Source organism: Mixophyes fleayi, chromosome 1, assembly GCF_038048845.1.
Source record: "Mixophyes fleayi isolate aMixFle1 chromosome 1, aMixFle1.hap1, whole genome shotgun sequence".
Taxonomy (NCBI): Eukaryota; Metazoa; Chordata; class Amphibia; order Anura; family Limnodynastidae; genus Mixophyes; species Mixophyes fleayi.
In genome coordinates, this window is record NC_134402.1 from 300,699,299 (window position 1) to 300,714,782 (window position 15,484).

Genomic DNA, 15,484 nt, shown 5'->3' on the forward strand with positions numbered 1-15,484 from the left:
CAACTTAACATTTTTATACATGATCTTATGTTTGATGGGATGCTAATTGCTTAATTAACTCAGAAACCACATATATGCAAGTACATATTTTGAATATACTTTGTGTCCAGCATTTACTGAATTTACTGATTTATTATTTAGCTAGAGATGGAGCAAGTTTAATTCAAACAAACTGCGTAATACATGGCTATCTGCACAACATGTGTGTTACAGTGTGTAGAGCCTAGGGGCAGAACAGTGCAATGTAATAAAAAACTCTACATGCACCAAAGTTCTCTAGCTATCATTTTGTAGAAGGTAATAAATAAATGAAAGCTAGAATCTGATTGGTTGCTAAAGGCAACATCCCTACTCTTTCAAACCCGCAGCTTAGTAAATCTAGCCCCAAGTCTTAGTTTTACTTGTCTGCAATGCTCCATTAGTGCCAATAACTTACGATCATGGTCAACATATGTTTCTTTGTCTGTCTCACTACAGCCAACCACAAGAATATCATCCACTATTAGCTCAATGCCACTAAGCCCAGTCAAGAGCACTTAAAGCCTAGTCAAGGGAAGTTTAAGCTATCTTTTCCTGCCCCAGGGAGTTCAAAAGGTTGACATATAGCTGCTTTTTTTTAGCTTGCTCTGCAGAAATGCATTCAGTGCATCAGCCATCTTGAACACTTGTGCTTTAGGCAGATTGCACAAGATATCCTCCAATGTTGGCATAATGTAGTGAGATCTCCGCAGGGCTTGGTTTAGAAATTTTGGAGCAATACAAATTCTAAGCTCCTCAGGCTTTGTCACAATGACCATGTTGCTTATTCAGTCTGTCAGTTATGTCGCAGCTGCAATATGGCCATCTGTTTCATACTGATCAAGTAGAGCCTTCACTCTCAGCTTTAAGGGTATGGGAACATTGTGTGGGACACACTGAAATGGTGGGACACTTGGATCAAGTTCAAAATGTAAACATTTATTAGCTGCTCTTTTGTCAGTGGTAGGGAAAGATTGTGTCCCATCTTGTGAAGCTATGCTGGAATAGTGGATTTCATCAGTTCCACTTGCTTACATGTAGAACCAGAGAGTAAAGGTTTTTGTTGTGCTTTCACAATCTCAAAGATAAGCACGGTCGTACTTCCACGAACAGCACATTTTGTTTGGAACCATCCTAAAGGTTTCATCAGCTCTCCAGAATAAAGTTTTATTTTGGAATTTCTTGGCTGTAGCAGGGTTCTAGGTGCTAGATTCATCTTGTCTCTCAAACTCATCACAGCACATGTTGCACCTGAGTCTAACTGGCAGGGTAACCTCAGATTATTTAAGGTGAGATGTGCAAACTACTTTTTGCCTGCTGATCTTACAGTTCCAATGCATTCTGTTGAGTACATCACATCAGCACTGTGGAGGTCTACATCAGCTGGATTTGTTTCTTCTAAAGTGTGCAGTTGCCCACTGAATTCTGTCTCTTGCTTAATAAACACACTTTTACAAAGTGATTTGTAATGCCGCAAAATCTACATGTTTTCCCAAACGCTGTGCACTCTTCTTTCCCTCGTCTATGCATTTGGCCGCAGTATGTTTGGATGTCTGTGCACTTTCTTGCTGATATCTAGGTGGTTGTCTGTTAATGAAATCACCTTTGCTGCGCTGTTTTTTTTTTTGCCAAACTGACATTGTCGATCTGCTGACTGTCCATTGCTCTTATTCTCTCGTCAGTGATCTCTGCTGTACGACACATCTCAATAACTGCTGGCAAGACTAATTCTCATTCTCTTAAGAGGCGGTGGAGTGTGCTCTCACTATGCCCATTACTAATTTGTGTCACATAAGTTCATCTTTTAAGATGCCATAGTCACATGATGCTGCTTTCTCTCTCAGCCGGGTAACAAAGCGGTCAGTTGATTCAACTTCATCTTATTTGCAACAGTCAAAAATGTACCTTTCATTTTTTTTGCAGGTTTAAAGTGTTTCTTTAATGCATCTATTATTGCTTTAACATCCTTTTGCTGTATCTCTGTAAGGCCCAGATTGTGCTTATAAATGTGATGACCGTCACTGCCCATCACTCTCAATATGGCTGCCTGCACTTTTCCTAGCTTGTCATTAAGGCCGGTGGCTAAATCAAAATATTCAATTTCTGAGGTTGTACCACTTGCTATTCAAATTGCCATTCATTTGCATCCTCTCCTGGGAGGAATACTGTTAGCAGTTGTCATAACAATGTGCTCTCTCTAGCTGTAAACTTAATCTCAATGGGACGGTGTTTGTACTTTTAATCACACAGACCTTGTACACGGCTTACCCGAATCCTGAGTGTTACATTTGCAGCAAGCAGCATCAGATGTAGGCTGGATAACTTCTGACACCATGTTTGTGATGCATACAATAAGGACTCACGCACAAACTGCTAGAATACTGTAGCTATATTAAAACAGGAACAGAACACAAACATATCCAGGTGAAAGGTAAAGCCTGGCATTATTAACCAATAACATTGCACCACAGGCTGGAGTCAGACATAAGGATAACATCTGTAACACCAACTGTGCTGTGTCTAAAGAAAAGAGCATATCTATCTCTGCCTAGACCTGTGTGTGTATCAAAACACAAGTTATTACTGTCTGTTTAATCCATTTGAGCACTGCCTATCTAAAGTAGTTTGGCAGCGATACAAGTCTTGGGCATACTTGCCAACATTTTATAATTTACGTCCGGGAGATGTAAGGGGGAGGTGGGTGTGTAGGGGGCGCGGCTTTGAAACGCTGCGATTCCCGGTGAATCGCGGCGTTTGAACCGAATTCTGCCTACTTCACTAGGAAGTGGGCAGATCAGGGAGATTGCCATACTCTCCCGGGAGTCCGGGAGACTCTCGCGAAATGCGGGAGTCTCCCAGACATTTCGGGAGAGTTGGCAAGTATGGTCTTGGGGGTTGGGGTTTCAGTTAGCTTGAGCCAGCTCCCCACTTGCTCACGATAATAGAATCTTTGAGTTATAAGTGGGTGTATTAACATTTCAGTTGGCTCCCATATAGTTAACAAGTAACCACAGTGACTACAATTTGTGAGCAGCTAGTCAGAGGGGACCCATAGAGGTAATTGTTTTACTGAGCGTTGTTTGTAGCCTTTAGTCTGCTATATTCTATATACATCTCATGGACTGGTTTATATCTTCTATAGATAATGGAAGATTCTTCCACTTATAATAATAACTCAATAAACAAATGTCACTAAGATATGTGTTCATGTTTTATTCAGCCAGAACATATCTGTAAAACAGTGTTTATAATAAGTACTGCATCAGTATAATATTTCTTTAAATATATTACACTTTTAGTTATTAAATTACATAGTTTGTTTTGGTTAATAAAATGTATGAAAGAAAATGATGCATAATGATGCACTTGAAAATAAATATTAGAACGGATGACATTATCCTCATCCCTAGAAGTAAAAGCCTATATTTTTGAATATTGAATATCAATTGAGTTGGACATATTTATCTCAGCACTCTGGAAAGAAGCGCATTATCCTGCTGTTTCACTAGTACATGTACTAAATAGTAGATATGATTGAACAGGTTTTGTGATCTTGGTTAGGCTGCAGTCATACCGTACAGATGGAACTTACATGCTGTTCTAACCCACTTTAGCACTGTGGGAAGCTGCAGCACACATAACTACAACACAAAGAATACAGTATATTTAGGTTTGGTTTTTTTTTAATCCAGAGGAAACATTTTGCAAAAGAAAAATAACCACTATTTAGAGATAAAATTAAGGGTGGGTATAATGAGAAGATCCAAGAGACTGTTCTCGCGCTGGGAAGAAAATTACACTTGCATGAAGCAAGAAAGATAGTTTTGTTATTAATCATTATAAGTATTGCCTTCTACACATTTCTCATAATGTTACATTGTAAGCTCCATAAAGGGATTTTTGCAGCATATTGCTCTAGCGTACAGCACACTGTAGAATAGCATTCCACAATTTTTCTCTAAACTTCTTAGACATGTTTTTTTTTAATTAACTGACACTGTGCCCAGATTTTTTGTCAAAGTTCCTAAAAAGTGAGAGGATGCAGTGTAAATTCAGATATATTTCCTTGACCAGCAGCAGCACACTTTCATTGAGGGAGACCTGACACTTTGCAGACACTTTGCATATCAGTACTCTAGAATACTTTGAGTACTCCACTGCCAATTAAATAGAGGTTTTGTATGACTTAATTATAAAAACATAAGAAAATGTAAGCATAACCTGGATAAATATTTATTCATATCTGTGATATGCAGGATGGATAAGGTAATTCCAGGCATTGAAACAGAGTATAAAAGTCAATTGAAAGAAATTATCAAATTATCTCAAGTAGATGCGTAGCTTGAGGCAAGACTTGCTAAACAGCAATTATAGACTGCTAGTTGTAGACATTAAAATGTACCTATTGCCTGCATACACTAGAGGCAGCCAACTAATGTTCATTAGAACTCTAACAATTCACAAGGAACTAATGACAACATTGAGGCCTGTGGCACAAAGAGCTAATGACATGCCTCAATGATGTAAGTAGAGATGAGTGAAACTTTCAAAACTGTTCCAAGGAATATTAGTTATGGAATTTGGCCTTTAATATTCCATGGAGAATCCATCCAACCACACTACAGAACATAAGAAATGGTCACTGTCGTCCCAGCTCTATTTATAGACTATAGATTCCGCAAAATGCAGAATGGCCAAGCAAAAATGGAATTCAAAGATTATATCACAGGAATGTCACACCTCTAGGGAAAAAAAATTGTTTCACTGATATTTTGCCAGATATTTATGCTTTTTTTAAGGTATCTAACACAGGAATTGAACCTCAGACTTACAGCTTGTAGTAGCTAATAACCTTTCAGATAAACCACAAAACCTGCAGCTCTTTCCTGACCTAGCAAAGGTGTGGTCAGCATTTATAAGCCCCTCTACTTCTCCCAGATCTCACCTAGATAAGTAGAGACACTTATGACAAAGTCGTTACCTTAGTGTCTGAATGTCAATACGTGCTGCTGAATTAATATTTACTGACCTGGCTTAATTTGTTTAGCTGCCTATGACCCTGATCCTCTGCCTTGTTATGTTGTTTTGCTTCTGTGCTACAGTAGGTGCCCCTAGCTTTGGATTGGATTCTGATTTTGAAATTGAACTGCCAGTCCTGACCTTTCTCTTTCTACAGTCACCTAGTGATCCTAGCCTGTGTGCCAATAGCAGAACTATCAGTGTTGTAGTAGGTGCAGTGCAACGGGCCCATGGAGATAATGAGGTTCCCTTCTCCCTGTTTCGGTGCCCACACCTCGCTAGTTCCGCCTCTGCTGGGTGCTGAGACCACAGGGACGTCCATCACTTTCTTGCTGGGGTTCCTGGTAAAGACTGGGGTTCACAGTAGGCTGTGTACCTCAGTCAGTTCTAATTGCTGGTGCCATAGGGAATCGACATCGGAGATGCGCCTAGCAAATTGATAGCCTACACTCTTGTAATTATTGATTTAGCTCATAAATGTCTGCCTCCATGGTGTGTGGGCAAGGAGTACACTTTAAGGTAGCAAAACAGGTTCATGTTACATAAATGAACATTGAAGAACATATAAACGAATGGGGAAGAACATATTTTTCACGTATCAAGGAGATGTAAAAGAAATTAGCATCTTGTATATGGACACAGACACAAAAAAAACATCTACACATGGACACACAAAACACATATACTCTGTAAAAGGATACATACAGGACACATTCACTCTGCATAATATAGGCACCGTGACCCCATTTATTTTGTTTTATATTTATTGTATTTTGGATAGGTTTATAATTCTGAAAATCCTGGCTTGTTTTTGTTTGTTCCCTGTCTATCGCCACAAGCTGTGTGTATTATTTTTTTTCTATACAGTCTTGTGGTGAAAGTAGTCCAACAACTCTATGATCATCCATTCCAAGAAAACTGTTACTTTTCTTATGTAACTGATGGCAGAAAGTGATTTCTATATGTTCTATTTGACAGGGTGTCTGAGACATTTGAGAGAACTCAATGTTAGTTTCAATAATCTGAAAACCATACCACCTGAGCTTGGAGATTGTGAAAACCTTCAAAAGCTGGATATATCTGGAAACTTAGATCTCACAGAATTACCATTTGAGGTAGGACATTTGTTGTCTCTCTTTATTTAAATTATAAAGTACATTGTAAATATATTTCAGTGATTAGGACAATAAGTGTTTACATTAATATCAATTAAGCAACTTATTATTAATATTCAGAGATGCGCGAACCAGTCACTATTTTATTGTGAATCATTTTCATTTTTATTTTTAGTAGTCTGACAAAGTGCATGATATTACATCATTTTGCTCTGCTGTCAGTATTTTGTCTTCCAACTTATTATTTCCTGTTCCACATACAAGTTAATCCCTTAATTGATGATTAATAATTTATAAAGCACCAATATGCATTGCAGAGCTGTACAGAGATGTGCTACATGCAGGGCATTATAGCAATTACACAAATTAACATGCAACTGTTCAAAAAGGCATACTTCAGTTGCCTCGTGCATTTAGTGTGCTCTTCCTGTAGCTGATTTTCTCCTTGAGTGGGTCACTAGTTACCAGCATCCAGGGTAACACCCAATTCTTATATGGCATCACAAACATATTCTAAAATGTTAATGCCATTTCTTATGTATCTGAATTTTTTAATTATTGTCACCACCATCAGATTGCTTCACATTTTCAACCAATTAGAGCTCAGAGGAAATTCTAGATAAAGGCACTCTTCCCTGCGAGACAATGTGCTTAGTTCCAGGGAGAGGTTTTCCTGTACATATATTTTTTTACCACTGCAAAGGATAAAGAGAGGATCAAAGTTACAATCAAAATTGCTTTGGATTGCATGTGATGAATATTGAGGATGAGCACTTTCATTGACTAGGAATAGAAGGAAAGTTAATAAGTACTAGGGTTTAATAAATACTTTTTATTGGTTAGGTCTCAGTGGGGGATTCTTTGCTATATTTTTTAACTGATATGTACAGTCAGGGCTTTTTGTGACAACCAAACCATTATATAAGTACACCATCCACCAATAACTTGGTTCATAAGAATCTCCACCATCTCCAAACTTGTGGCCACCCAATGGTTTGATGAGCCTGACATTGATGTTATCTATATTTCATGGCATTCTCAGTTACCAAAACGGAACACATTCAAGATTTTTCTGGAAGGATGCACGAGACTGTATATCCCACCAGCAAAAATTAAACATGGGTTGAGTTATTTTGCTGTGGAAGAATAGTACTGCATTCCTTCTCCAAAAGTATAGACGTGGTGTGCTGTATACTGCTGTTGGGCTTCCATATTTTTATAATTAAAAGCATCACTCAATCAATGGAAATTTGCTCAGTCTTAAGAACTTTTGGGTCCCAAATAAAGTAAGATAGTTAATTGAACCTATCCATATGCATCTTGTTACGTTGGGTTCATTAGGGTTCTGTATTATAGATAAATAAGTATTGTGAGTTTCAGAAGTTTAATGTAGAAAAGGCAACTCTCTTGGGAGGACCAGAACAAATATGGAATCCCTAGTATTGGACTCTGCTACTACCCATGTTTAGACAGATGTATCACAGTGTTAGCGATAATGCAGAAATGCAGAGAGCAAATATGTGTTGTAGTTAAAGCTAAAAATATTGAATACCGTGTCCTGGTCCCATGAAGAGTGTGTATATATCTATACCCAACGCAGGGTGACACACAATGCTGCAAACATGTAGGTATAATTGCACTGTGCTAGGTTCAATGGAAATGACTTATACAGACTCATGAAAATCTGTCCTGGGCTTAAATGGTTGATGGGATATGAAGTAACAACTGCTAACTGTGATATGTAGCCTCTACTACTCATTAAATTAAATATGTTAGATGTATTGAACAGCAAGTGAACAGTCAGTTCTTGAAGTTGATGTTTTGGAAGCATGAAAAGTGGACAAGCGTAAGGATCTGTGCGACTTTGACAAGGGCAATATTGGGACGGCTAGACGACTGGGTCAGAGCATCTCCAAAATGGCAGGGTGTCCTGATCTGATGAATCATGTTTTATTTAACATCATGTGGATGGCCGGGTGCGTATGCGCCCTTTACCTAGGGAAGAAATGGCACCAGGTGCACTATCTGAAGAAGTCAAATCAGCAGAGGCAATATGGTGCTCTAGGCAACGTTCTGCTGGAAACCGTGGGTTTTAGCATACATGTGGATGTTACTTTGACACGTACCACCTACCTAAACATTGTTGCAGACCAAGTACAAATCAGACCCCTTCACACTGTATTTCCTGATGGCAGTGGTCTCTTTCAGCAGGATAATGCATTCTGCCACACTGCAGAAATTGTTCAGGAATGAGCATATGTGGGATGTGCTAGTAAAAATAGTCAGATTTGCTGCTAACGCCTTGGTGTCAGATATCATAAGACACCTTCAGAGGCTTTGTGGAGTCCATGCATCGAACCTGTCAAAGCTGTTTTAAAGGCACAAGGAGAACATACACAATATTTGTCAGGTGGTTTTAATGTTGTGGCTGGTCGGTGTATATATATGTTATGTCTAAATATTAAATCTCATGTCACATATAACTTAATTTTGTCCCAAATCTGCACATATATTATCTCACATATTGAGCTCTTAATAGTCTACTTTCCACTTGACTTGTGAAAAACTGCAAACAGGATAAGCATCATACTGTATCGTAAAACAAGTCTCTCTTTTCTCTACTTACCAATTTTATGTTGTAAAACCCCTTTTCTTTCTTACAATTCCTCTATAAAAATTTTACAAGCTTAAAATCCTAGACCTGCTCTGCATCTTCCATAAAAAAATGCTATTGAGCGAGGGAGAGATTGATGACTGAAAGTACAGTTCAGTCTCACAGTTCTGATGGTCTCGTAAACCTTTATGATGCCGTCTGAGATCGTTGACTGAATTACAGCCACATTTTCAGTTTCTCCTTGAATTTCTTATCCTGGTAGTTATCAGGTGATAGGTCTCCCTCATTTATATACAATCTAATACTTGGAATTGGAAACTGTACTGTACTTTATTTATATTTCTTCATCTACATTATATCTGTGCTGTAGGATTTTCCTCTGTAGGTTCCACATAGAAGAGTTATTAGTGATGTTATAGAAATGTACCAAATGTATTAAAACATACTTACATATTCAATTAAGAGGAAATACAGGCTATTTTTTTAATAACTTCATTTAGAATAAAATATATTTTTTATATCACATTCCTTACCTTTTAACCTTTATATTACAATTCCTTCCATGTCAAGAGCCTTCAGGCCATGTAGACTCGAACCACAGAATTAGTTGTGTTACAATAAGTCTGACTGGACCAAAGTGATTAAAAGAGAGGGGAGCTTAGTATTTTTAAGTTCTGGGTGTAAAATAACTGATATTTCAGTAATAACTATTTGACTGTTTCAATAACAGTGGTAAGAGAAATTGGTTACTTTAATACCTTAAGCAATATATGTGTGTATATATATGAATTGAGAAAGCCACCCCAGTTTGGCATCATTTGTAAAACTATCACCTGCTGGGGTTTTTTTTGTTTTTGTTTTCCACTAAAATGTAAATTTCATTCATTTACACTCTGTTTTATAATGACTGCAACATAATTAACATTATGAGCTGGAATAAGCTGCCTGGCTAGCTGTAAGTGTTGCCTACATCAAATATGAAATGGATGTAACAGCTTGTCCCTCGTTTACACATTTTCTGTTTCTTTTTATCTCTTGCCTTTAGACCAAGGGATATATTTACTAAACTGTGGGTTTGAAAAAATGGAGATGTTGCCTATAGCAATCAATCAGATTCTAGGTATCATGTTGTACAATGCACTAAATAGATGAAAGCTAGAATCTGATTGGTTGCAACCTGCACGCCTCTTGCAGTGGAGTCCATACTTCCTTGCGGGGGGCACCCTGGTGAAAACCAGAGGCGCGTTAGACTCCCCGCCTCAGTACTCAGTAGCACCAACTGCTGGTAGGTGTCACCATCTTTATCCTCGTGATTGTAACACACAGGTAGGTAAAGCCCAGGATTTCTTAACAATACAATTAGATAGTATTGTCCTTGGGCCCTTCAATCCTTATACTGTAGATTAAAAAAGACATGCAAATTGCTTACCAAACTCAGGTACTTCAGCAACAGGTAATGTCCCTTTTGTGGCTAAAATGTTTGGTTTGTTTGGACCCCCACAAAACAAAATAAAATAATTTTGGCCTATGGATTAGGGATCATCCTCTTGAGTGTCAGAGCTGATTCTATGAAATATAGACTGTTCCAGTTTACTAAGAACTCTTCGTTAGACCAATACACCCATAGCTAGATATCTTTAGTGGGAAGTACATTCAATTTATCAACCAAACACAGAGCTGCTTTGCAAGGTTGACTTCACACTATAAGTCACATTTACATAAAAGAGTATATTATTAATATGTTATAAATTGTAATGGAAATTAAATATCTTAAATCATTAATTTTACATACACTTGTATTGACTAACTATGAAGTCTTATTTAATCTGTTCAATAATAAAACGCTTCAACTTTTGTCTGTTTTCAAGCTGTTTTATGATATATTTGTGTTTCACAGTGCATGTCAGTTTAGATCTACACTATCTCTTTCCATCTGTCTTCCAATGTTCAGAATATTAGAAAGCTCCTTTTTTAGGGAAAGTTTGCCAAAGCAGAATCTGATCTGAACAGGTGGTTACGTGGCATTGAACTTTTTGCATAACAAGTTATATAGTTCATTAAGTGGAGTCAGTTTACATAAGTATACTTGTTACAGTAAGAATAATTATATCCCACCAATCAAGCAGCTTTTGTATTTATAATAGCTTTAAAAATTAATGTTTTTTCTTAAAAACGTTTATAGCATTTCTCTGTACATTTGTGCATATGACCACAGAAGGAAAGTATCTAGCATGAGTTTATTTAAAAAAATAGAAAATCAATCAACCGTATGTTTGAAAAATGAATGGAGCATTATTTAAACTGTATAGCTATTTATTGGTTATTTACATTTCTATTTAATAGTCTAATCCACTTATATAACATAATGTTTCAAATATCTGCTGCATTCCACAGTCAAATGTTGGCCCTATGTGTTCCCAGTCCTACCTGAACAATACCACTCAGCAGAATGACCATATTCGTTCAAGCTCTATTCATAGGCTATAAATCCTGTGATATCCAAATGTATGCAAAAAAAAAGAGAAGAAGTATATATCAAGGCACTCTGGGATGTTTAAATCAATTAAAAGCATCCATTTTAAATTTTTATTTCAACAGTTTCATACAAGGTTGTGAAATAAGTAAAAACAAAAAAGTGAACAATAGTGATTAACTGTGTGTTGATATAAAATTGCAGACCAACTGCAATGGCTTTGCTATTTCACAGGTTCCTTCTTAATGAGCACCTTTATTAATGGGTAAGATTTGTCTCTGCCAAGAATGATAGTCTAAAATATTATTAGAACTATTGTCTTTTATATAATTATCACAACAAGAAATAATTATATGTAGTACTAAGGTTATTCTATTATAACCTCTCCACTATAGTAATCATTTTAATCTGTTAATAGCGATAATATATAAGAATATATTGCTGACTGTCTAACAATAAATGAGTAATTTTATATTCATTAGTTTATTCAGACCACGTAGGTAAGTTTCACCCGCTGTCCAATAGTGAATTTAGAATAACAGGAGTTCAGTTACCTATAATTTCCACATTGGTATCTGTGTTGAGTAGATTTAAATAGTAAATGAACTGGCAATCATTTGGCTGTCCAATTGTTAGTTATCTGCATAGTTATGGTCAGTGCTGTTAGACAGGCTCGTGAATGCTTTAGATATCAGAACCTTAATAAGGAAACAAATGTATATTGCTGACTGCCTAACAAACAGCTTATCTTGCTATTATAGGGAGTTTTGATGGTACTACCTAATCAAATCTAATTTCCATAATAGGATTAATGTAAATCCAAATTTACCAATATGGTAAAGCTTGGCATTTCACCTGTTTGTTTGAAGTCACATAGATGTTGCTTCACCTGATCTCCTCTCAGAACTATTTGTCTTGGGTAAACAATATTTTCATGTTACTTTAGTCCGGCGGTTCCCAAAGTGTGCGCCGCGGCGGTGTCGCTGGGGTGCCGCGGGCCAGCCATAAAAAAAAAAACAACACAGAAACTTACCAATCCGTCGGGCGCCGGGACCCAGCAGCCTCCTTTCTCCCGCAGCTGTCACTGAATATCGACGTCAGTAACAAGCTGCGGGAGAGAGGAGGCTGCTGGGTCCTGGCGCCCGACGGATTGTTAAGTTTCTGTGTTCTTTTTTTTTTTATGGCTGGCGCCTGGCGCGGGGCAGAGTGAGAGGGACAGAGAGCAGAGGATGGTGACAGAGAGCAGAGGATGGTGACAGAGAGCAGAGGATGGGGACAGAGAGCAGAGAATGGGGACAGAGAGCAGAGAATGGGGACAGCGGGGCAGAGGATTGGGACAGAGAGCAGAGGATGGGGACAGCGGGGCAGAGGAGGGGGACAGAGAGCAGAGAATGGGGACAGCGGGGCAGAGGAGGGGGACAGAGAGCAGAGAATGGGAACAGTGGGGCAGAGGATGGGGACAGCGGGGCAGAGGAGGGGGACAGAGAGCAGAGAATGGGGACAGCGGGGCAGAGGAGGGGGACAGAGAGCAGAGAATGGGGACAGCGGGGCAGAGGAGGGGGACAGAGAGCAGAGGATGGGGACAGAGAGCAGAGGATGGTGACAGCGGGGCAGAGGATGGGGACAGAGAGCAGAGAATGGGGACAGCGGGGCAGAGGAGGGGGACAGTGGGGCAGAGGAGGGGGACAGTGGGGCAGAGGATGGTGACAGAGAGCAGAGGATGGTGACAGAGAGCAGAGGATGGGGACAGAGAGCAGAGAATGGGGACAGAGAGCAGAGAATGGGGACAGAGAGCAGAGGATGGGGACAGCGGGGCAGAGGATGGGGACAGCGGGGCAGAGGAGGGGGACAGAGAGCAGAGAATGGGGACAGCGGGGCAGAGGAGGGGGACAGAGAGCAGAGAATGGGAACAGCGGGGCAGAGGATGGGGACAGTGGGGCAGAGGAGGGGGACAGAGAGCAGAGAATGGGGACAGAGAGCAGAGAATGGGGACAGAGAGCAGAGAATGGGGACAGCAGGGCTGAGGAGGGGGACAGAGAGCAGAGGATGGGGACAGAGAGCAGAGAATGGGGACAGCGGGGCAGAGGAGGGGGACAGAGAGCAGAGGATGGGGACAGAGAGCAGAGGATGGCGACAGCGGGGCAGAGGATGGGGACAGAGAGCAGAGAATGGGGACAGCGGGGCAGAGGAGGAGGACAGTGGGGCAGAGGAGGGGGACAGAGAGCAGAGAATGGGGACAGAGAGCAGAGAATGGGGACAGAGAGCAGAGAATGGGGACAGCGGGGCAGAGGAGTGGGACAGAGAGCAGAGGGTGGGGACAGCGGGGCAGAGGATGGGGACCGCGGGGCAGAGGAGGGGGACAGAGAGCAGAGAATGGGGACAGCGGGGCAGAGGAGGGGGACAGAGAGCAGAGAATGGGGACAGCGGGGCAGAGGAGGGGGACAGAGAGCAGAGGATGGGGACAGAGAGCAGAGGATGGTGACAGCGGGGCAGAGGATGGGGACAGAGAGCAGAGAATGGGGACAGCGGGACAGAGGAGGGGGACAGTGGGGCAGAGGAGGGGGACAGAGAGCAGAGAATGGGGACAGAGAGCAGAGAATGGGGACAGAGAGCAGAGAATGGGGACAGCGGGGCAGAGGAGGGGGACAGAGAGCAGAGGATGGGGACAGAGAGCAGAGGATGGTGACAGCGGGGCAGAGGATGGGGACAGAGAGCAGAGAATGGGGACAGCGGGGCAGAGGAGGGGGACAGTGGGGCAGAGGAGGGGGACAGAGAGCAGAGAATGGGGACAGAGAGCAGAGAATGGGGACAGAGAGCAGAGAATGGGGACAGCAGGGCAGAGGAGGGGGACAGAGAGCAGAGGATGGGGACAGAGAGCAGAGAATGGGGACAGCGGGGCAGAGGAGGGGGACAGAGAGCAGAGGATGGGGACAGCGTGGCAGAGGATGGGGGACAGCGGGGCAGAGGAGGGGGACAGAGAGCAGAGGATGGGGACAGAGAGCAGAGGATGGGGACAGAGAGCAGAGAATGGGGACAGAGAGCAGAGAATGGGGACAGCGGGGCAGAGGAGGGGGACAGAGAGCAGAGGATGGGGACAGCGGGGCAGAGGATGGGGACAGCGGGGCAGAGGAGGGGGCCAGAGAGCAGAGAATAGGGACAGAGAGCAGAGAATGGGGACAGCGGGGCAGAGGAGGGGGACAGAGAGCAGAGGATGGGGACAGAGAGCAGAGGATGGTGACAGCGGGGCAGAGGATGGGGACAGAGAGCAGAGAATGGGGACAGCGGGGCAGAGGAGGGGGACAGCGGGGCAGAGGAGGGGGACAGAGAGCAGAGAATGGGGACAGAGAGCAGAGAATGGGGACAGAGAGCAGAGAATGGGGACAGCGGGGCAGAGGAGGGGGATAGAGAGCAGAGGATGGGGACAGAGAGCAGAGGATGGTGACAGTGGGGCAGAGGATGGGGACAGAGAGCAGAGAATGGGGACAGCGGGGCAGAGGAGGGGGACAGTGGGGCAGAGGAGGGGGACAGAGAGCAGAGAATGGGGACAGAGAGCAGAGAATGGGGACAGAGAGCAGAGAATGGGGACAGCAGGGCAGAGGAGGGGGACAGAGAGCAGAGGATGGGGACAGAGAGCAGAGAATGGGGACAGCGGGGCAGAGGAGGGGGACAGAGAGCAGAGGATGGGGACAGCGTGGCAGAGGATGGGGGACAGCGGGGCAGAGGAGGGGGACAGAGAGCAGAGGATGGGGACAGAGAGCAGAGGATGGTGACAGCGGGGCAGAGGATGGGGACAGAGTGCAGAGAATGGGGACAGCGGGGCAGAGGAGGGGGACAGTGGGGCAGAGGAGGGGGACAGAGAGCAGAGAATGTGGACAGAGAGCAGAGAATGGGAACAGAGAGCAGAGAATGGGGACAGCAGGGCAGAGGAGGGGGACAGAGAGCAGAGGATGGGGACAGAGAGCAGAGAATGGGGACAGCGGGGCAGAGGAGGGGGACAGAGAGCAGAGGATGGGGACAGCGTGGCAGAGGATGGGGGACAGCGGGGCAGAGGAGGGGGACAGAGAGCAGAGAATGGGGACAGAGAGCAGAGGATGGGGACAGAGAGCAGAGGATGGGGACAGAGAGCAGAGGATGGTGACAGAGAGCAGAGGATGGGGACAGAGAGCAGAGAATGGGAACAGAGAGCAAAGAATGGGGACAGCGGGGCAGAGGATGGGGACAGCGGGGCAGAGGATGGGGACAGCG

The 15,484-nt window shown here is 42.5% G+C and overlaps 1 protein-coding gene across 1 annotated transcript in view; it reads left to right on the forward strand.

Annotated features, from left to right (window-relative positions):
• Window positions 1-15,484, forward strand: part of LRRC2 (leucine rich repeat containing 2) — a 224,824-nt gene that overhangs the window by 154,250 nt on the left and 55,090 nt on the right. The window contains exon 5 of the mRNA XM_075191913.1: window positions 6,016-6,152. Within this exon, the coding sequence (XP_075048014.1) occupies window positions 6,016-6,152 (137 nt within the window). The remainder of the gene's footprint in view (window positions 1-6,015; window positions 6,153-15,484) is intronic.